At 36.0% G+C, this 21,929-nt stretch overlaps 4 protein-coding genes across 22 annotated transcripts in view; 3 read left to right on the top strand and 1 right to left on the bottom strand.

Annotated features, from left to right (window-relative positions):
- LOC108686390 (abl interactor 2) overlaps positions 1-1,371 on the top strand; it is a 2,760-nt gene extending 1,389 nt beyond the window's left edge. For all 5 annotated transcript variants that reach the window (XM_018191671.1, XM_018191674.1, XM_018191670.1 and 2 more), the window contains exons 3-5: positions 346-669; positions 785-1,036; positions 1,171-1,371. In XM_018191671.1, coding sequence (XP_018047160.1) covers positions 346-669; positions 785-1,036; positions 1,171-1,334 — 740 coding nt within the window. In that variant the 3' untranslated portion in view covers positions 1,335-1,371. The remainder of the gene's footprint in view (positions 1-345; positions 670-784; positions 1,037-1,170) is intronic.
- A 1,212-nt stretch (positions 1,372-2,583) lies between these two features.
- Positions 2,584-6,670, bottom strand: LOC108686399 (protein farnesyltransferase subunit beta). Of its 2 annotated transcripts, XM_018191697.1 has the most exons (8): positions 5,604-5,674; positions 5,191-5,484; positions 4,840-4,947; positions 4,444-4,569; positions 3,883-4,121; positions 3,473-3,773; positions 3,168-3,412; positions 2,584-3,058 (listed from the first exon to the last, which is right to left on the bottom strand). In XM_018191697.1, exons 3-8 carry the CDS (start codon positions 4,942-4,944, stop codon positions 2,866-2,868), a joined length of 1,209 nt encoding a protein of 402 aa, XP_018047186.1. In that variant the 5' UTR covers positions 4,945-4,947; positions 5,191-5,484; positions 5,604-5,674; the 3' UTR covers positions 2,584-2,865. The 2 variants fall into 2 exon arrangements, with proteins under 2 accessions (XP_018047186.1, XP_018047185.1); XM_018191696.1 differs by lacking the exons at positions 5,191-5,484; positions 5,604-5,674 and adding an exon at positions 6,324-6,670.
- Positions 2,925-14,472, top strand: LOC108686398. Of its 12 annotated transcripts, none has more exons than XM_018191690.1 (14): positions 2,925-2,996; positions 6,791-6,988; positions 7,075-7,434; positions 8,647-8,884; positions 8,974-9,122; positions 9,203-9,450; positions 9,643-9,825; positions 11,997-12,220; positions 12,289-12,363; positions 12,732-13,005; positions 13,082-13,210; positions 13,281-13,567; positions 13,635-13,727; positions 13,890-14,472. In XM_018191690.1, exons 2-14 carry the CDS (start codon positions 6,795-6,797, stop codon positions 14,001-14,003), a joined length of 2,568 nt encoding a protein of 855 aa, XP_018047179.1. In that variant the 5' UTR covers positions 2,925-2,996; positions 6,791-6,794; the 3' UTR covers positions 14,004-14,472. The 12 variants fall into 12 exon arrangements, with proteins under 12 accessions (XP_018047179.1, XP_018047178.1, XP_018047173.1 ...); XM_018191689.1 differs by lacking the exon at positions 2,925-2,996 and adding an exon at positions 5,959-6,034; XM_018191684.1 differs by lacking the exon at positions 2,925-2,996 and adding an exon at positions 6,043-6,291.
- Positions 14,473-16,053: 1,581 nt separating this feature from the next.
- LOC108686400 (transportin-1) overlaps positions 16,054-21,929 on the top strand; it is an 8,980-nt gene continuing 3,104 nt past the window's right edge. For 2 of the 3 annotated variants that reach the window (XM_018191698.1, XM_018191699.1), the window contains exons 1-11: positions 16,100-16,269; positions 17,288-17,363; positions 17,474-17,653; positions 17,743-18,091; positions 18,192-18,393; positions 18,479-18,890; positions 18,983-19,294; positions 19,373-19,610; positions 20,634-20,923; positions 20,999-21,097; positions 21,166-21,261. In XM_018191698.1, coding sequence (XP_018047187.1) covers positions 16,165-16,269; positions 17,288-17,363; positions 17,474-17,653; positions 17,743-18,091; positions 18,192-18,393; positions 18,479-18,890; positions 18,983-19,294; positions 19,373-19,610; positions 20,634-20,923; positions 20,999-21,097; positions 21,166-21,261 — 2,359 coding nt within the window. In that variant the 5' untranslated portion in view covers positions 16,100-16,164. Of the gene's footprint in view, positions 16,270-17,287; positions 17,364-17,473; positions 17,654-17,742; positions 18,092-18,191; positions 18,394-18,478; positions 18,891-18,982; positions 19,295-19,372; positions 19,611-20,633; positions 20,924-20,998; positions 21,098-21,165; positions 21,262-21,929 lie in introns of all 3 variants that reach the window. The other variant, XM_018191700.1, reaches the window with a different exon arrangement.

Here is a 21,929-nt window from a genome sequence, read left to right on the forward strand (position 1 = left end):
AATTTTTCTTGTCTCTGCATCATTTATGGAGAACAATCTGTAGTTGTATCAAACATTCTGTATGCACAGGGTGTCCCAGGAATGCTCTGGGACACCCTACGTAAGCGACTAAGAATTGTACGAGTACTACACAAACTTGTAAAGGTGTACTTTTTCAGTTGCGGTTATAAAAAAATTAAAATCATTTCGCTAACGCAAAGGTATTTACTGCTTCTTGCTTGCATGTGTGTCTTTTCTTTCTTTTGGCTTCTAAATGTTATACTATTCTATCTGTCACATTTGATGTTACATGTGTCAATCTTGTTAATACATCGAATAATAATCCATAACATTCTTTGTGTATAGGAACATTAAGTAAAGGATCGCGCGAATATAGGACTCCGCCAGCAGTAGCCCCACCTCAAGTTCCTAGCCACTACGCGCCCAACTATCCACTTGGCCATCCCAGACGAGATCGCCCGGGATATAGCACTCTACCATTGCATGCTCATAACACGTCCCACACGAGTCATAATACCAATCATAACGCGCATGCCAATACCATCAATCAGCACACTATGCCGCAAGTGGGAACGGTTCATCCCTTGCAGAATCATCCTCAAACACCACCTCCAGCACCGCCCAGCGTTACCGCGGGTTATGTGCAGGAGCAGCATAACAGTATGCCTCGTAAGTAACAATATTATTATATAATTAATATCGATATTGATAATGAAACTGTATTCATTTTAATGTTTGATTTCTGATTTGTTGTGAGATACTGATATTTTTTTTGCCATCTCAGCTCCACCTTCGCCTTTGGTTGGACTAGGCGATATGTCTGAATATACCGGCCATCACACCTTGCCGCACAGATTATCACATCAAATTAGCCGTGGTAGCGGTGCAAATAGTCCACCTTTACCACCGCCACCACCACCAGAGCAGGAGGAACATCCGCAATTTGGCAGACCAACCCCATCTGGTGCTATAATGCCGATTGTGCCGGATGAGGAAGATCTGCCCGGATGGGTGCCAAAGAATTATATTGAAAAAGGTAGAATCTCAAAATTAATTTTGTCTGTCGCATTGTTAAACATTTAATAAATGAATTGATATATAAAATGAATATAATAAGATGTGTTATATTAGTTAATACAATATGTAATAATATAAAAATTGCAATTGCAGTGGTGGCTATTTATGATTATTACGCGGATAAAGAAGACGAATTAAGCTTTCAAGAGAGTTCTGTGATTTACGTGCTCAAGAAAAATGATGACGGATGGTGGGAGGGGGTAATGGATGGTATAACTGGATTGTTTCCAGGAAATTATGTTGAACCATGCGTATAACTACATGCAATAATTGGCTATATCAAAATAACTAACAAAAGACTGCAATTTTTAAACATTTATCACATGTACGTATTATTAATCGCATTTATATTAATCACTAATATCTCGATTGTAAATGAAAATTTCAATAATTCAATTATTATGAGACTTTATCTCATAAAGTGAGATTCCTTATTTCATTTTTCGTTCAAATTTGTATAATCAAGATTGTACAAAAAATGATCGAAGCTCATAAACACAAAAGATTTTTGTCTTATAGATATTATTTTATAATTTATTGATAAATAAAAAAAGTTTAAGCTATGTGTTATAATAGTAACGTGAGTGCATATATACGTGCGTTAATCAATAATAATCTGCAAGGGATGCAGTGGACGGTGCAGAGATCGAAATATCACAAACTTCCTTCATATATTATAGATTTTTTTTTATTTTGAACCCAATAACATTTATATTGCATAAGATATTTAAAAAAACTCTTTTTTTTTGTTTAAAAAATGTCTTGAATATCTTATGCAACATACATGTATCTGGGAATATTTTTTTTTAATTTTAGTCTAATCTCCAATGTTCCTTGTTCCTTTTTGTTTCTTGTTTTTTTCCTCGTTATAACTGTTTTGATCAACAACCAATGATAAGATGTTTCTTGTTTCTTTCGAAATTTGAATAACTTTTTATCTATTTCGGACCGAAAAATGAAGATGTAAGAGGCAAAAAGGAAAGAGATAAAAAACGGTAAAAAACAAAAAACAAGAAACAAAGCACAGATTAGACTTTATTTTGTTCTCAATATGCGAGATATCTTGCCGTATTTATAATTGTGCAAAATGCCGAACGATAAATAGCCGTTGCAATGTTATGTTACATGTAAGATAAAAATATGTACGGTATTTGATTATCGAAAAAAAAAATTTAGTCGAGCGAGTTCTGAATCAAACAACATTAAAAAGTTAATTTTTATATTAATGTAAGAAAATGTATTTTTCTGCATCTAGTATTTCCTTGAGTATTGAATTATATATACTATATATAGCAATGGAATTATATTCTATTATTTATGTACCCTTATATATGTACATATATCTATATATGTAAAATCACATGTTGCAATAGACTTTTATCTCTGGATCCATTTCTGAATTTGCATTATTTGTACACTTATACACTATCGGAGGTCATATGATTGTTAATTTAAAAAATTTCAAATAACGATAACATATCACAAGGATGTAAATAAGTTATTATTATCTTCTTCATAAACTTTATTAACATAAGATAAAACTAAGATAGGGAAAATGCGACCTTTTAATTTTCAATATCCAATAATATGCATCAAGATCGATTAACGTGGTTTTTTTTTATAAAGTTCTCTTTTTTTATATATCACAAGTATGGATTCTCGTATACAAACAACTTTTTCATTGGTCAGTTTGAGATAAATTTCATCTTTTTTTAGGATATTTTTTCTTTTTTTCTCTTTTTAGGAAAAACATACAAACATGATTACATTTTAAATAACTAAGACGAATCAATCGGCTGGTATCGGTAAAGTAGGAAAATACTCCTGCGCCTTTTTCGCGGCGGAGTATTCCACGTTGTAAACCGGATGGATCACTTCTACCTTATTCGTAAGTCTTCTTCCGATGATCGACTTTATTGGTGAGTTTTGCGCAATCGATAATCCACTAAGAACATAACATGTGTGGTATATGTCACGATTTCTAAGAAAAGAAAAGAAAAAAGTTATCACGTGATTAACGCTATTAAAATTACTCGCCAATGAAATTACATTTATAGTAATTACAGACGCGAAAGAGTGTGATCACATACTTTCCCGGTTTATCTAGAAGACCGCCATGCGGATTCTGACAGCAAGTTAATATATACTCTTGTAAGGCCTCTTGGTTGAACAGCCAATGGTCGGAATTGTTAAACCCCTTTCCCTGCGTCGACAGAATAGCGGCGATCAATGGGAACGTCCCACCTTGCCAGAAAGAATAGCATCCGTCTACTAATTTGTTCGTACGTCCTTGGAAACCGCCTTCCAAACGCATTTGCTTATTTACAATCCATCTCTGTGGAATGATAAGAATGTGAACGTGAAGATCTTATTGTAATCGTAAAGAAGAACTTACCAACAATTTCGGTAAATGGCAAAGCTCTGTTTTTCCGAGCATTATGAGCGCTGCCAAAGCGCAATATGCATATCCACCGTGAGCCTCCATTCCTGGACAACCGCCGAAACCACCCTCCCATGTTTGACATTTGGCTATCCATTCGGCGGTATCTTTAAACATATCCGGTGTATACACGTTTGTCAACTTGGCGGCAGCAAGAGCACAATACGCTCCACGTATGTCTACCTCGCCGTTTTCGTGCATGCAGAAAGAACCGTCTTCTCCACGCAAGGACGCTAGGAACCGTTTCAAGTTTTTTCTGAAATTATAATAATTTTAATTTTTTAGCAAAAAATCTATCTAAATTTTAAAAATATGCAAAATGTTTTATAGCATTATTATGAAAAAAATTATATTGAATTATTTACCTATCTATCACATCGTATGCCTCTTGTGTACCAATGGTGCATAATGCGTTCACTGCTGCATATGTAGATGCTAAATGTGGATATTGTCCTGGGCCTCCACCGAAACCACCTGTCGACGATTGACATTTGGCTAGAAAGCCAGCTATCTTGGAACACTCCTCACTTTCCAATCGTTCTCCTAATATCGCAAGTGAATGCAATATCCAGAAGCATAGCCACGGTCTACTGGAGTCCAAACACTATATGGTATTGTTACAAATACTCAATAAGTTCCTTGTTACAAGCAGAATGATATTTTTCCTCAATCATCTACAAAAGCAATGGCTGCGTTCAGCAGAAAAAGCAGCTTTGCAATTATTGTAAAATTTTTGAATATGATTAGTGTATATATTTAGATCTAGTTTATATATTTATATTTAGTGAAAAATAAAGAACAAGATCATATTAAAGAATTAAACCAATCATATTAAAGAATTTTACAATAGTTGCAAAGCTGCTTTTTCTGTTGAACGCAGCCAATATTATACACATATGCTGTTTGATATTAAAAATAGTGGATACCTCGTAAGTGTCATTTAAATTAGTGATTGCTTTCTTCAAGAACTGAATGTGTTTGGGTCTAAGTAAAACAGGATCCCCTTCTCTGCATGATCGGTAAAACTTGAGCACAATCTCCTCAACGCGAGCCTAAAAAGATATACAGTGGAAAGATTGTTGACAAATTTTAAATTAAACAATAGTAATTTGTGATTTCAAGAAGTGATAAATCAAATACAAATAAAAATACCTATGTGAATCTCCGCAGCTGTTTGTGCATAAATTGTATACAATTATATGGCTCATAAGTATTTTATAAATTTTAAAACTATACAAATAGCAATATTTGACGAGTAATGAATAAAAATGAATCTAGTAACATAAACATAGGTAATGTTTGCTTCACATGAAGAAATCTACCTGTTCGTTTGTCGTTGCGGTTTTATATCCTTCATCCTGCCGCTGTTTTAATATTTCCTCATAACTCCTTCGTCCTGTCTTCAATCCCAACTCCAAATCCGACATAATCTGTTAATCATGAATAATGATTTGACATGGCCTGTTAAAGAAATAATCTACTTCACAAAACAAAATGTCTCGATAGTCCAAGTGTACAATTTATTTTGTAATTTTATCATAAAATATCCAAAAGAGAAAGAGATTCTTTAGAGGTTAAGAAATCTTCCTTTCTTCCTGTCTCTTTCTGCAACTACCCAGCTTAGAAAATTATATACTATACATTTTTACATTGACACACCCTATTATACTTACATTTAAATTTATATATATTAGGTGTTATTGTATATACAATGTTAACTGGTATTACAGTTACACTCATAACCTATTTATTTTATTAACACGACGAATGACACCTGTGTACGAAACGGACGGTTCTCCGCATAGCGTAGTATAATACTTATGCCGCTTTCAAAAGTCAAATTGCACCTTCAAGGCGTAGTTAACTATCGAGATTACACGGAATAATACAGAAATCATATGTCTCCCTGTATTTTATTCTACGCGATTTCTACAAAGCGGATTCCTCCCTCCGCCGAAGAACATTTACTGAAATAAAGAGACGATCAATTTATTCCTCTCTTTTTTTAGATCATTGTTCTACTCGCGTTGTAGAGGAAAAAAATGTGTTCAATATAAATGTTCAATTCATTCGCGATCAGGATTACCAGGAATTGCGTTGTAGGCACAATGGAATGAAAATTCCTGAATTTTTTTAAATATGAAGGTCTTCTTATTCTTTCATTATTTCCTGTCTATCCGTCGCCGCTTTGCATTTTTTTCATCATTATTTTTTCTTTATTTTTTACAAGTGTTTCAACACCGGTAAGAATACATTTACATGCATTCCGTAGTTTCTGTACATTACGCGCGATTCTCGCTTAGTCCAATTTAGTCATGTTTACGGATCAATAAAGATCTATATATCGTGGATATACGTAACTACGATATATATTTAGGCTAGGAAGCAGAAAACGACGCGCGTCTTCCGCTCCGCGATCAGTCGGCGTAGATTAGCGGTAAAATCGAAGAAAAAAAAGAACGTCGAACGAAAATGACGATGTCGTGCTCCCTCTTCCCTATCAATAAACAGAATTAAGTGAGTATGAATCATCAGGCAAAATGCGCACGCACTTGGCGTTTTCTACGCGTTAACAGAACGATTTGCGTACTCCCACGCGTACATCGCGGCTGGTGGGGTTAGCGGGGTACATTGGATTTTTTTTTTTTTTTTTTTTTCTTATGTGAAACGCGTCTTCGTGATCTTCGCGCGTCGCGCGTGTTGCGCAACGCGAGGTACGTCTCGCCGTCGTCGTTGCGCGTCCCGACTCCCGTTAGCGTCGCCGCGCGGAAACGGTGAGTTTTCTATAAATAGCGGTGTCACATACAATTCGCCGTGGTGGGCCAACCCGCCGGAGCGAGCCAGTCCTCGACGTTGATGGAAGATTGGTAGGAGAGATTGGTATGCTCCGTCGGTTCCTTCCTCCAAGAGAATCGAGTTGCCGCGCGGATCGCAACTCGCAACGTGATCGAGCGGTGATTCTTGTCAATTCTCGTAGCTCACGAAGTCGACGGCACCGCGTGTTCATCCGCGGAGCTTTCGATGAGGAGTGCGCGGCGAGGAGAGGATAGAAATAGGGATCTAGCAAAAAGGACCGCGGCCGTGTCCTTCGGGGAGGGGTGCTATTTTTAGGCGGTATATGTTCGGACATATGTTCTCCCCAACGGCCCCTGCGATTCTTTCCTAAAAGCGAGCGATAACCTTTGATCGTCCGTACTGTTTGTCGGAAGGTCGTAGTATTAGTTATTAAGAGAAACGATTTCCACTTCGATCCGATTCTTGTTTGTTCTATAGAAGAATGGAGAACGAGCAGCATCACTATGAGCTTCGCAGCAGAAGCAGATCACGTTCCCATACGCCTATGGTTCCAAATCGTCCTCAGCAAGAGCCAGAGGTGACAGAGCGTCATTATGATCTCAGAAATTGGAGCCGGGAGAGATCTCACACGCCTGGAGAAGTAACCAGTAGTAGAAGATCTGGTTCTAGATCATTGTAAGTAATCATTCTAAACATAAAAGTATTTGCTTAATGATTATAAATAAGTTATATCTTTATCATTTGTATTTATATGATTATAGAACTGGCAGTGTAAAGACGCATGAAAAGAACATGGAAACCATAGAGGAAAATAAAGAAGGATCTATCACAGAAAGTCTAACAGATAATCAAAGCACAAAATCCGAAGGTTCTGTCGTCACCATAAAAAAGGCAGAACGCCGATCGGAACGTCAAAGAGCCAAAAGACAAATATTTGTCAATGGCCAGAGTGAAAGTAAGGAGGATGCACCTGACAAGAAAGCAGAACGAAGACACAGAAGTGTTACACCACGCAGAGTATTTACCAGTGACTATTCTTCGGAAGAAGGAGAAAGAGAAGATCCTCCAAGTAGGCCAGGATCCGCCTACGAGATTTACAAGCAAGCTGGTGAATGGTGGAAGTATGAATATTTGATTTGTAATTTTATAAGCACAATTTTAACCATCGAAGAAGTGTTTCTTCTTTACATAATACATAAAATTTTCACAAAAATGATGTAGATCTAAAAATTTCCGCAAAAAGATCTTTTTACGTTACGGTTTTAAGAGCAAACGCATCCGATCCAGAATTAGGTTCCGTCAGGCAAAAGCTCTTTTTGTGGAAATTTGAAATCTTAATTATTTTTGTGGAAATTTTATATATTATGAGACCTAACGTAAGAAGAAGAAGAACCGTTTCTTTACATAATATATAAAATTTCCACAAAAATGATGTTGATGACAAATAGATATGGATCTCAAATTTTGATATCACGGAGTAGTTTTTTAATATAATCCATTTAATATAATTGCATTGCGAAAACCAAGAATTACTCTTGTGACATTAAAATTAAAATCTTTTTGTGGAAATTTGAGATCCATCATTTTATTATGTAAAGAAGAAACACTTCCTTTTCTTCTTACGTTAGGCCTCTGGCCTATGTTACACCTCTTTCATGTGCTTGTGGTGCACACACTGATTATTCAATTGCCACAATCATATGAGACTTATAGTTTTAATGCTAGTTCCTTTTCGAGAGGTGTTTCTGTGGGCAAAGATACTCTTGGGAGATTGCCGAGCTTTTCCGAGAGGAAACACGAGCGTAAATTTTTCCTACTGAATCGAACCCGAGATTTCTGGCATGATAGATCAGTGCGCTGTCTACTATGCCACACTCGCGCTCTTCTATTTTAAGTCTTATTCTATATATACTGTACACTTTTCTGTTTTTAACGGCAACTTTTTAATTGGAGTATTAAATGATTAATCGCGTTTAGCACACAACTTATGGAGCTTACGGATCTGTGAGCGCTCGCTGCTATTGGAAGATCTAGAAGAATACATCAATAGCAGTAAGCGCTTATGGATCCGCTCCGCAATAGTTGAATGTGACCATTACGCCAATAACGAATTCTTCTGTGACTTACATTTGTTTGATTCAATGTTGTTTATTTTGAAGATATATTCCTTCCGTTGGAGAAACAAACATTTATAAATAATAGCATGTCTTAATTAGCATTAGTCACAGAGTGTAGGTCAAGTTGCTGGTGTTAATAAATAGTATTGGAATTAAATGAATAATTTGCATGTGTACTATTTGTGCGAAAAATCAAATTATTTGTGAATGTTTTAGCGTTTTTCCAAAGACAGATTATACATATTCGCCAACGTCGCAGTGTCGTTACGAGATCGCCCCAGGTATATTAGCTATGCCCAATATGTCGAGACGGCCTATACACGCAAACAACGGAAGTACCGTATCTCAAACAAGTCATCGAAATTTAAGTCAAGCTTCGCAAGGAACGACAGAAAGCGGAATCAGCGATATGGACACGGCTGATTTGAAAGAGACCATCTCTCCAATTCATTCGGTAAGTATTTGTCATCTTGAATTATTGTTCTCTTATTTTTCTTGATGTATCATGACATTGCGTTTTAAAACTATACGTGAATTTTGCAGTTTGGGGATAATTGCGACATGTCACGCGCGGATATGTCGATTTCTACAGCAAAAACGACTTTGTACAAGAAGACACACGTAAAACAATATACAAGTCACAAAGAAATAATTTATTCGGATCCAAGATGTTCTTCAAATTTTCGGTCAAGGTATTTTTTATTTTTTCTCATTTATTAAAATAAAACTTTTATTGAAATAAAATTAAGTTAATGCAATCTTATTTCACCAGCTACTTATCGTGGGCGAATACTCCAATTGGAAAGTATGATGCATCTCATGCCGATTCTGATACCGATTTGGATGATACTTACGTAAAATCATCGGTCAAAACTAATCAAAGTTGGAGAGTCGTGCAATGGTTCACATATTTTACAACCTTTATTGTCATCTGCTTTAGGAAAACTGTCGAATTCTTCAAGTTTAAAACGGATGAGAAAAGACAGTGTTATGTTTCGCAAGCTTATCGCTCATCTAATGGTATTAATGATATTCAAGAAACATTCTTTTTTATAAATATAGAAAAAATTATAAATGCAATAAAAAATAATATTTAATTATATAGAAAATATATAATTGAGCGTAATATAATATAATAATTATCTTTTATGTTATGTAGCGTATTAATATTAAATATGTCTGTTAACTAATTTTCTTATTTGCTGTTTCTAGAATCCAAATGGAGCTCGTTATGGCAAACTTTGGATCGTTATACGCACAATATGTACTTTTTCTTCGTCAGAATGCTTGTACTTGATGCTTGGCTGTTAAGTCGATTCACTGGCGTTAGGAAGTGGCTAGAAAAAAGCCCAAGGATTCTATGGATCACACTTTTACCGTTACTTCTTTTGTTTGGTGAGTTTCTTCATTTTGTTGAAGGAATATAAAAGAAAATCAGAGACATCACTGAATTCCATTTTTATTAATCCACATGAAATCTAAACCGATCCAAACACAGTCAGACCAATGTCTTTCGTGGGACCTGAAAGACACAAACCTATCCTGGCCTTCGTATTTTTTTTGTTTCAGGGGCTTACATCGCGCAGAGGCATTATTTCACTTTTGCGGACTCTCTGCGCAATGTCCAATATGGTGTCATTGAGACGACTTATCACATCTTTAACAATATAAGCAACTTAATATCTTTTACCTTTGAATCGTTTATAAAATACCTTGCAGATCTTAAAAATTATTTCATGCACCTTTTACCAAGTGTGAACGTGTCTTTGCCTGAAATGCCTCCTATTGGGTGGAACATAAAGTGGTGATTAATTGAAAAGTTGTCAAAATAATAATCCTAAATATAATAATTTAATCCAAATGGATGAAAGTATAAATATCCGTATTTTTTTACAAAATTATATGATGAAAGCAAAATTCTATTATACATGCAATTTTGCAATTGATAGTATAACATTTTTTTCAGACATTCTTAAAAATTTTCATATAATATTTTTAAGAGGAATACCTCTTTCATCCATTTCTTCCTCAAATTAATAATTGTGTGTGATTTAACATTGTTTTTATTATTTTTTTATTTTATGATAAAATCTGTATATATCATCATTATTTGTTGCCATATTACTACAAAATTTTAATAATGCTATAATAGAATGTCTACTTAATAATTCCCCTAATTGTTTACTATTTTGACATATTTAATATGCATATATATTTACCATATAATATATTGTATAATATTATTTCAAAAATTCTGGCCGGTATTCATAATCTGTTCTTATTTCAAGATTATCTTAAGTAATGTCTTAAGATGCTAATATGACTCTCTGACTGATATTCATAGTCGAGTCTTATATTTGAGATTGTCTCGGGTACAGTCTTAAGATGTTATAAGTCAATTAGAAGGTTGCATTTTAAGACATGACTTAAGACGATCTTAAAGTAAGAATAGACTATGAATATCGCCCTCTGATTTGTGACATCTTAAGACTGTACTTTAAAATAGTCTTGAACGTAAGAATCGATTACGAATACCCTATGATTTACTTATTTAAATCATATAATGAAATATTCTTTACGATATATACATATTGTCTATCAGTACCTCTTTGCTTATTGTTTGATTTATTAATAGGTTAATATTTTTTGTGTGAAGATATATAGATATTTATCAATATATTTTGCGCACAATTATACATATATTGTGTGTGTGATGTTCTATATATTTTACATATAATTATATTGTGTTATATTTCAAGAACTAACTGGTCATGTACTGTGTTATATTTCATGAACTAACTGGTCATATCACTCTTAGTCATTTTTCTGTTACACATTATATATATTTTATTAAATATTTTATGTTTTACAATATTTAATCCTATAGATATTATAAAATACATAATATATAATTTAATCGCGTTATTAAATGAAATAACATTTTTTCAGTTAACCACCACACATGTATTGATTTCATTTTTACACGCTTCAAAGATATAACAATATTTTGATGTAACAGTTACTGTCGTTAGATAATATCTGTATTGTAAAAACACGTTCATACTTAATAAAATATTTTTCATGTATATGATATTAGTAGTCTTTTGAATACAGTCCATTAGAGTGATATAGCGTCATAGTGTCACAATTAAGCATTTAATGAACCTAATCTAAAAAGCGAAAAATAAAAATTTTATTGTGGGAGAAGGATAGGGGGAGGATTACTCTACTGTGGGCGTTAAAAAGTCGGAGTGTTGTGCTTGAAATACTTGGAATCATGATCGCGATCGGTATCAACTGAACGGTGAGTTTCTTCGTCTATCCTTCTCTCAGTTACCATATTGTATAATAGTTCCATTTTGAACAATTACATCATTGTAATCGTTCTGTGCCATTAAAATTTAAGATATATTTTGAGATCTTTGTGATTGTAAATTTAATAATATTGGACAGATTTGTGGCACTAACTTTGTGTTGGAACGCTGTAACAAGTTCAATAAAGTAACAGGAGAAGGAGATTGTAATAATTGCATTTGAAATGTTTATGGATATGAAATTTGTTTCAGGTGGTTGGTGCATAGTACAATGTTTGTCGCTTCTCTCTGACGTTAAACCTGTGACTGAAACAGCAATAGAAAAATCGTTAAATAATGTACAATGGGAGGATCGTCAAAATAAAATTATTGAAAAAATATTAACTGACAATGAAATAATTAAAGAAAATTTAGTTAACAAAGCTGATTTGGTCAACAGGATAGAAATGCTTGAGAATAGACAGACGCATCAAATGGTATAAATATAAAATTTTTTGTGCAGTTATATATTTGTGTTCCATGATCTATTTATATCATTTTGTAGGACTATCTTATTAATATTACTCGGACTGTAGAAGATCGTAAGCAAAGTGATGCCAATTTCCGGAAGGAGTATGATGTAAGTCTATGAATTTCTATTATTATTTCTTCGTACGTTGAGCCTGTGTCTCTGGCTTATGTTACACCTCTCTCATATGCTTGTGATGTGAACGCTGATTATTCAATTGTCACAAGTATATGGGACCTACAGTTTTAATTAACAAGTTCGATTTTGAATGGCGAATTTTTCAAGAGGTGTTTCTATGGGCAAGAATACTCTCGAAAGGTTATTCGTCTTTTCCGAGAGGAGACATTTTGGTTCCTACCAGAATCGAACCTGGAACCTCTGGCATGGTAGATCAATCTGCTATGTCATGCTCGCGCTCATATATTATTAAGAATTAATGATTACGAAGATCTCGAGTTCTACAGTAGTTATCTTTCCAGGACAAAATTATTAATGTGGAAAATAAGCTGGATATCAGCGAATTAAAAAATATAGCATATAGCGAACTTAAAGTTATTAAAAACGAATTTGAAGAATTACGCAAACTGTATTCAGAATTAAAATCTTGTTGTAATGCCAATGCAGAATCTATCATAAATCAGGATATAGAAAAGCACGTAGAAAAAATTTTACTTAGCTACTTTCCTTCCGGAATTTTGAAAGAAGAGCTCGGGCAAAACTTGCAAAGTTTACTTGCATCTCATAATAGAGAAGGTTTGAAGATATATTTAAAATCTATTTGGATGTTATGTCGTATATTAATTAATTAATATCGAGAATATTTTTATAGCTCAAAAAGTTCTTGACAATGCAAATGTTCATACTTCGGACGAGCATATACGCAAAATAGTAAAAGAAGTTTTGCGAATTTATGACGCGGATAAAACGGGTCAAGTAGATTATGCTTTGGAAACGGCAGGTATTGTATCGTGTCAATAAATTAATAATTGATGAATAGAATATAATAAATAGCTTTGTTCACCGTATAGGCGGTCAGATTATTAGCACGCGATGCACTCAGCGATATGACATAAAGTCGAGAGCCTTCAGTTTATTCGGTTTCACATTGTATTACGAAAGCAATAATCCGCGGACAGTAATACAGGGAAATCCGATACAACCTGGTGTTTGTTGGGCCTTCCAAGATTTTCCCGGATACCTCCTGATACAATTGCGAAGTTTTATTTATGTAACTGGTTTCACTCTGGAGCATGTGTCCAAATTGATTTTACCAAATGAAAACATGTCGAGTGCGCCCAGAAAATTCAATGTCTGGGTATGTGAACTATTTAATTTCTTTTGTTTATTAAACATATTTTTTTTAAATATTCTTGTTGCTGTAGGGATTATTGAATGAGAACGATCTTGAGCCAGTGATGTTCGGGGAGTACGAATTCACGTATTCCGATGAAAGTTTACAATATTTTCCAGTTCAGGTAAATTTATTTTTAATATTCTTTAATAAATTGACTTTTCTTTTAATACATATAAGTTGTCTTATTTGTGTTTTATTTCTATACATGTTTTTATTTTATTGATTAGATTTATTAGGACTAGTAATCCTTAATTCACAGTAATCCTTAATTTTTTTTATGCAGAACACAGAAATCAATAAACCATATGAATACATAGAATTGAGGATACACAGCAATCACGGACAACTAGACTACACGTGTTTATACAGATTTCGTGTTCACGGAAGACTAGCTTAAGAATTGATCGCGCTAAGGTTCCTTTTCACAAGACATTCGTAAAATCGTTCAAGCAGTAGCAAGAACGAGCCACAATCTTCTCCAATACGTGCCTTCGATTACCGTTAACGATAAACGTAAAAATTGGCGCGATTTGTCGCAGCACCTGTAACTATAATTGTTAATAGAGCGATTATTTAACGCTTTTGTAATAGATTTTCAATGAAACGATCTCGAAACACTTCATACATACGCGCCGATATTTAATACACACGACACGGAAGCCGTTTCCGTCACCATTTAAATGCGTTGAACGCTGTATATATACATTTAATAATTTATACTGATTAAGAAGATTGCACGATTGATCGGGTCAAGCAAGAAAACTCACGAATGTCGGTCCGATGATTCCACGTTATGCCTATATATAAATATCTTCACTATATGGCCTTGCTGTAGCAGTTACCCGAGTAATGTACTCTGAAAGAAAAGAAGCAATTTCATATATATATATATATGTATCTTTAACAACGTGAGAGATCGATCAAAAGTTAGAAGTTAAAAAGAATGGACAGAAGTAACTAAGGGAATCTCGGAAGTTCCCTTCAAAAAGAAAGAGCCTGTGTATGCATCATGTAAATAACAGATTTGGTAGCATCACGTGCAAGACTGACACTTCAAAAGTTACCCCAAAGCTGAGTGTGAGTCATAATATTCGCAATAATGCGACAGTACAAATTGTAAGGGATAGTAAGAACAATTATTTCTAATTAAGTTAATTACTAAGTTTTAAGTGTGCAACATCATGAGTGGTCTTTGCCGTCTTTGTAAGGATTTAGAGATTAAAACGCGGCAGTTAACACACATTATACATAGATATTTATAAGATATTCAAATAAGTTCTCAATTCTTTCTTTCTTTTTTTTTTTTTATTTCAAGATTGCGATGCGCATCGTTTTTGCTTCGTAATTATTTAGTGTCGTTGGCGATGGATCGACCCTTGCCAATGTCGAAAATGCGATTACCACCGCGTTTTTTTTTTACCACCTTTCCGTACGCGCTAGCCGCTATATTTAAATAAAATTTCCAAATAAAAATTGCGTTTCACTCGATACGAATTTTATTCACCCGAGAGCCGATTGCGATCGAACACTGAGTAGTACAATTAATTCACCAAGCGATACTTTTGGTACTCAACAATCGTGAATAGAATTAATCTTTGTAGTTCAATAGAAATAGAGATTAAGTAGAAATAGAGATTAAAAGATGACTTGCCTAAACATTTGAACATTTTGCAATAAGCAATTTTACTGAGCTAATCATTGATTAAGTTATCATTAATTAATGATTGATTTAATCAAATACAAATTCTGTAATACAATAATTTTTATTTCAGTATAGATATAAAATAATTGTTATTTAATAAAACACGAAAAAAAAGGATTGGATCGGAAACAACGAATTATTAAATTATGCAATGAGTAATTCAACCAATCGAATTAATTGCTGATTACGTCAATTGGAATTTAATCGAAGTTTTCTGAGAATTCAATCGTCATTCCGGTATGAGATCACGTCTGTTGTTGATTTTCAACGGCACGTTTCCACGCGAACGTATAAGGATGAACTTTGCATCGATCGTGGAATATCCATTGTCGCGCAAGGTGCGTTTTCCCGCGTCGATTCGCGCGACACCGGAAATCTGGACCGGTTGGGACCTCCAATTTTAAAATCTTTTCGTCTTGAGACGTTGTCCGGCGCTTTTGCAATCGACGTTCCCACGCGGGGTGCCACAAGGAACCCCGGGGGGGCACCCTCCAGTGGGTTAACCACAGCAGAGAATCTAGTTTCGCGAACCGGACCACGAGCCGGTTTCATTGAGTTTTCCCGGAGACATGTGAAAAAAAGGGCCGATAAATGAGCGGTTATGAAACAGAAACACGAGTCTCTCCCTTCCCGCCATGGCATAGGCGATATAAGCCGCGGAGGAAGGGCGTGGCGCCCCCTTGCGCGACCACGGTCCTGGCCGAGCTCAGCAGTGAGCAGTTTGCAGAGGGGGTTGGCTGGCCGGTGGAGAGGGGAAGGGGGCGGGAGAGAAAGAGAGCGCTGTAGGAAGCTTCCGTTTATCTGCGAGGTCAGAGAAGGCAGGCTGCGCGTTACAGTGGTGCTGTTGAAAAACACGATGAAAATGGCGTGGCAACCACAGGAGGAAGGACTCAGGCAAATTCTGACGCTGCTCAAGGAGTCGCAGAGCCCGGACACGGCGACTCAGCGGGCCGTACAACAAGTATCCTTTCGTTTGACGTTCAAGAACGACGATCCTCATGTCTCTTATCCGTCGCCGTCAACCGTCGTGTCGTGTGATGTGGTGTATCGTCGCTCTCGCCCATACGTGGCCCCCACGGAGTGAAGCGCGAGTGGAAAAAAAAAATAAAGAGACGCGACGGTGCGCGTAATCACGCCGCTCGCTCGTCTGTCCCGTCATCGCGTTCCGCGTTCGTTTTCCCGGCGTGGCAGTGGCATTCGGGGTTCGTCCGGAAATGGTCCGGTGAAATTAATTACGCGCGAACGCCAATCTCCATGTCGAGATCGCTCGGAAGAAAGAGACAGCGCGCGCGCGCGCGCGCTCGTTCGTTTCTCTTTCTCTCTCGCTCGCGATAGCGTCGCGAATTCGCAACGATCATTCGCTCGTTTCTCGATGTTCCTCGAGAGGTCCCGTCACCGTCCGGGAGTCGTCAGGAGTCGCTACGCCGTGTCGCGCTGCTCGGAATCGAGCGTGCCGGACGCGTCTCGAGCGCAAAGATGAAAATATGCTGACTGTGCATGCCCCGACCGTGTTGAACGACACGGAGCTGAGCGGGGATTACGGCTCGTTCGCACGCTCGCGCGCGCGGGGGGACTTGTTTTCCCAACGCGCGGCTCCTCTGATCGATAGTTTTCGCGGGAGTCCTTGTCGGACATACCGCGTAAACGAACCGCCCGCGCCTATAGATTGCAGCCGTACCGAATCGCGTTGCGATCGCGCGCTTTATCGATGACTGGTTTACGTTCACAACTTGTTATCTCTTTGAGGGAACGAATCGGCCTCGTAAAATATATTCTCTAAAACTTTTTCTAAGACTTATCTCACTTGTTAAGATTGAAAATTGAGCCACTCTTTGTCAAGATTCAATTTTCACTCGTTATAGAGTGAGATTTTACTCTAAAGAATTTAAAGAATAATTATGAATTTTGACTTTTCGTATGTATCTTGTTAAATAGTTTCTTGTCTCTTACATTTTCCTTAATTAGAATTCTTTGAATAGAAATTGGAAGAATTGAATAAATTTCCGGATTTCAACAACTATCTGATTTTTGTTCTAACAAAATTAACATCAGAAGGTATGTCAAAATTAAACTCCAATTGGACTATCCTGAAATCTTTCACTTGTAATTCTACATTAAAATCTTTATAGTATTAAATAGGAACTAATAATTTTCTTTCTGTTCAGATGAACCTACTAGGTCATTGAGTGGACTGATATTAAAAAACAATGTAAAGACGTACTTCCATAAATTTTTACCAGAGGTCATAAATTTCGTAAAGCAAGAATGTCTGTCAGCTGTCGGAGATCCATCACCGCTGATTCGTGCGACCGTCGGTATTTTGATCACTACTGTCGCATCAAGAGGTATATTATCATCTTTTACTATATTCCAGAAAATGTGGCAAAGATATATGTATTATGTTTTTTAACGGTTGAAATTTCTACGAATTAAGGTGAATTAACAACTTGGCCAGAATTGTTGCCAGCGTTGTGTCAAATGTTAGACTCGCAAGATTACAACGTTTGCGAGGGTGCGTTTGGCGCTCTCCAGAAGATTTGTGAGGATTCGGCAGAGATATTAGATTCAGATGCTCTAAATCGACCCTTGAACATTCTGATTCCAAAGTTCCTTCAGTTCTTTAGACATTCAAGTCCCAAGATCAGATCCCACGCGATAGCGTGTGTCAATCAATTTATCATTCAACGCACGCAAGCACTTATGATACATATAGACAGCTTTTTGGAGAATCTCTTCCATTTAGCTTCGGATGATGATTCTGAGGTCCGAAAAAACGTATGCAGGTAGTTAATAGTATATTGCAGAGGAAGTAATCTGTCTTTTTTTTTATTGTTATCGCTAACAGGAAGGACAAATTCCTATATCTTTCGTGTTCTTGCGTAGGGCACTGGTAATGCTGCTCGAGGTACGAATGGACAGATTAATACCACATATGCACAATATAATAGAATATATGCTAATGAGAACTCAGGATGTTGACGAGGGAGTGGCACTGGAAGCTTGTGAGTTTTGGTTGTCACTAGCAGAACAACCAATTTGCAAAGAGGCACTTGCACCACACCTGACACGATTAGTACCTATCTTGGTAAGTTGTCTTCTAAATTTATGATAAACCAAATATCATTCTTTCGTCTTTCTTTTATTTGACTCTTAACATTTTTTTATCACAGGTGAAAGGTATGAAATATTCGGAAATTGACATAATTCTCCTCAAAGGAGATGTGGAGGAGGATGAAATGATTCCAGACAGAGAAGAAGACATCCGACCACGTTTTCATAAATCTAAGACGCATCACTCGCATCATGCTAACGGTATGGGCAAACAGCCCATCGTCGATGAGAACGGAATAAACGGTGGATGCGACGATGAGGATATAGATGTTGAGGACGGATGCGATGATGATTCAACTCTGAGCGATTGGAACTTGAGGAAGTGCTCTGCCGCTGCGTTAGATATGTTGGCTAATGTTTTTAGGGAAGAGCTTCTACCGGTTTTAGTACCGATCTTGAAGGAGACTCTTTTCCATCAGTCTTGGGAGATCAAAGAATCCGGTATCTTGGCACTGGGAGCTATCGCTGAAGGTGCGCGCACATTTTTCTTCTTAAAGTATAAATTAATGTAACTAAATTAATAATCTAAATCGAACCGAGTAAAATTTGATTCATATTTGCAGGTTGTATGAGTGGTATGATTCCACATTTGTCGGAGCTCATCCCTTATTTGATCGGTTGTTTGAGTGACAAGAAGGCTCTTGTACGTGCCATAACTTGCTGGACATTGAGCCGTTACGCACACTGGGTTTGTGCACAACCTCACGAGACGCATTTGAAACCTCTGATGACGGAACTGCTCAAAAGAGTGCTTGATAGTAACAAACGTGTTCAAGAGGCGGCATGTTCTGCCTTTGCGACTTTGGAAGAAGAAGCATGTACCGAATTGGTTCCTTATCTTGGATTTATTCTCGAAACGCTCGTCTTTGCATTTAGTAAGTAAAACACCAAGCAGTTTGTCTTGTTCTAGTCTAGAAGATACATCTCTGATTAATACGACTGTTTATTCGTAGGTAAATATCAGCATAAAAATCTTTTAATTCTATACGACGCCATCGGTACTCTCGCTGATTCTGTGGGTCATCATCTAAACAGACCAGATTACATCAATCTTTTGATGCCGCCTCTTATTAATAAGTGGAACGTATTGAAGGATGAAGATAAAGATCTGTTCCCATTGCTGGAATGCCTTTCTTCAGTAGCGACCGCATTGCGCTCGGGTTTCTTACCGTATTGCGAACCTGTGTACAGGTATGTACATACGTGACGAATAATAATTTTTTACCAGATTAAAGTCTTTGTGTCCACTGATGCTAGAAATCATGTGAGATTTCGGAGAAAGAATTAACAAATTACATTTTAACAATTCGATCACATGACCGATGTAATTGGTCAATTCCTTTTTCATTCGATATCTTTGATTGATTTCTAACATCATAGATACAAAACCCCTAACTCTTAATGACAATAATACTTCAATTCTGTCTTTACTTGTTTCTTGCCTATTTTAATCAGTGTTCTATTGGTATACAATCAATTAAATGTCTGTTGTTGTGCATTTTTTATACAGGATCGGAAAATAATGATAACACATCAGAAAATATGATAATGATAAATCTTTTGCATAGAGGCAGAATGAACTAAACTGAGAAGAAAATTTCTCATTTTGCAATTTTCGCAATAGTTAACAAAATTAATTGCTAAAAATTGCCGAAAATTGGTCTTCAATAATTTTTTATTCAAATACTATCAATTTTATAGAAAAAGTGCAAAAGACGAAAATTGTTTATTTTTCACTCATAGAACTCTTAAGAATTTTTTCAGAATTTTTTATCAACTTTTTAATATTGCATTTTCTCATTTTTATTAACAAGAGAAAATATGGTATTAAAAAATTCTGAAAAAATTCTTAGAGCTCTATGAGAAGAAAACAATTTTCGTTTCTATATTTAATAATATTTGAGTAAAAAAATGATTAAAGATCAATTTTCGGCAATTTTTAGCAATTAATATCTTATTAACTATTGCAAAATTGTAAAATGAGGATTTTTCTTCTCAGTTTAGTCCATTCTACTTCTATGTGAAAGATTTATTATTATTTTCCAAACCCTGTATATGAAATATGTGCAATGACAATTAACGATCTCGTTATTGTCGTTATTGTTAAGAGTTTTAGAGAATAGGGTCTAAATCTGTTTTATATATTGACGTTCCAATCTATTATTTCAGTGTGATATAGTAAATTCATACGATAAAATATTCTTTCGTTTGCAGGCGATGCGTATCACTTGTGGAGCAAACGCTGAATCAACATATAGCGAGCACGCAAAGTCCGGAGCAATTTGAGGCACCCGATAAAGATTTTATGATAGTTGCATTGGACCTTCTCAGCGGATTAGCAGAAGGACTGGACGGTCACATGGAACGTTTAGTGTTGAACAGCAACGTTATGCAGCTGTTGTATCAGTGTATGCAGGATAGCATGCCTGAAGTCAGACAGAGTAGCTTCGCTTTGTTAGGAGATCTTACAAAAGCTTGCTTCCAACACGTGCTCCCCTGCATACGTAAGTATACATTAGGTACTAGATATTAAATTTATCAGATATATATGTATATGTGAATTTCATTTTGACTTGCAGCGGAGTTTATGCCAATACTTGGACAAAACTTGCATCCGCAATTCATATCAGTATGTAACAACGCGACATGGGCGATCGGTGAAATTTCGATAAAACTCGGTAAATATCGAAAATGATATTTTTCTGGGAACTAAATAAAGCTTACTTATTTTGTTTGTCCTTCACAGGTCCTGACACAAGCGCGTACATCCCATTAATTTTGGCACAGCTCATCGAAATCATTAATCGACCAGACACGCCAAAAACACTGTTAGAAAATACGGGTGAGTCGCTAGATCGATCTTTACGGATATCTAGTTCTTTCTTAGAACGATACCGTATATGATATATCGAGCATTACTTTGAAATGAATAGAAAGCAATGTGTAGTGTGAAAGTCAAGCCGACATAACAGAATCTGTTCGTATATATACATACATACATACATCGCTATCTTTCCCGTGTGTCGATTTAAGATATTTTTACAATTACACTCCGTCTCGACTGTGCACATTAGGAAACTTTTCATTCGCAGAGATTAGCTTTACGACATAATAACTGTTATCCACAAAGACCGAAAGTACTTCCGATCTTTGTTTAATGAAAGGTCTCCCAGTAACTTTTAGAGTATTGTTTTTCACGCTAGATCAAATATTTGGTGGCATCCCGGCTCTCTAGGTGCATAAATATGTATATTTCTTTTTCTCCTTTTTTTTTTTTAAGTAATTTTTTGAGCAACCACTTTGAACCACAGTTCAGTGACTTGGCGTGGTTATACATGAATCGCGACTGCACGTTTTATTATCGACAGGTTTAAGTAATTAGTATTTGTATATTGAAACCTTGATTTAGTGGTGTGCGACTGCCTGTAGGCTTGAACGTATATACGGCTGTATTGCCACAAAAAAACATGTTGCAATATATATATATATAAACTGCAATGTATGTATATG

The sequence above is a fragment of the Atta colombica genome, unplaced genomic scaffold (assembly GCF_001594045.1).
Source record: "Atta colombica isolate Treedump-2 unplaced genomic scaffold, Acol1.0 scaffold179, whole genome shotgun sequence".
In the NCBI taxonomy this organism is placed as follows: domain Eukaryota; kingdom Metazoa; phylum Arthropoda; class Insecta; order Hymenoptera; family Formicidae; genus Atta; species Atta colombica.

What these genes read in the sequence shown, in the direction of transcription:
- LOC108686398 (XM_018191690.1), top strand. Translation starts at nt 6,795, where the DNA reads ATGGAGAACGAGCAGCATCACTATGAGCTTCGCAGCAGAAGCAGATCA. An exon ending in AGCTTATCGCTCATCTAATG is followed by an intron (nt 9,451 to 9,642) that starts GTATTAATGATA and finishes TGCTGTTTCTAG; the next exon opens with AATCCAAATGGAGCTCGTTA. An exon ending in TACAATATTTTCCAGTTCAG is followed by an intron (nt 13,728 to 13,889) that starts GTAAATTTATTT and finishes TTTTTTATGCAG; the next exon opens with AACACAGAAATCAATAAACC.
- LOC108686399 (XM_018191696.1), bottom strand. Translation starts at nt 6,647, where the DNA reads ATGTCCGAACATATACCGCCTAAAAATAGCACCCCTCCCCGAAGGACA. An exon ending in CCGCAACGACAAACGAACAG is followed by an intron (nt 4,570 to 4,839) that starts GTAGATTTCTTC and finishes ATATCTTTTTAG; the next exon opens with GCTCGCGTTGAGGAGATTGT. An exon ending in CTTCTAGATAAACCGGGAAA is followed by an intron (nt 3,059 to 3,167) that starts GTATGTGATCAC and finishes TTCTTTTCTTAG; the next exon opens with AAATCGTGACATATACCACA.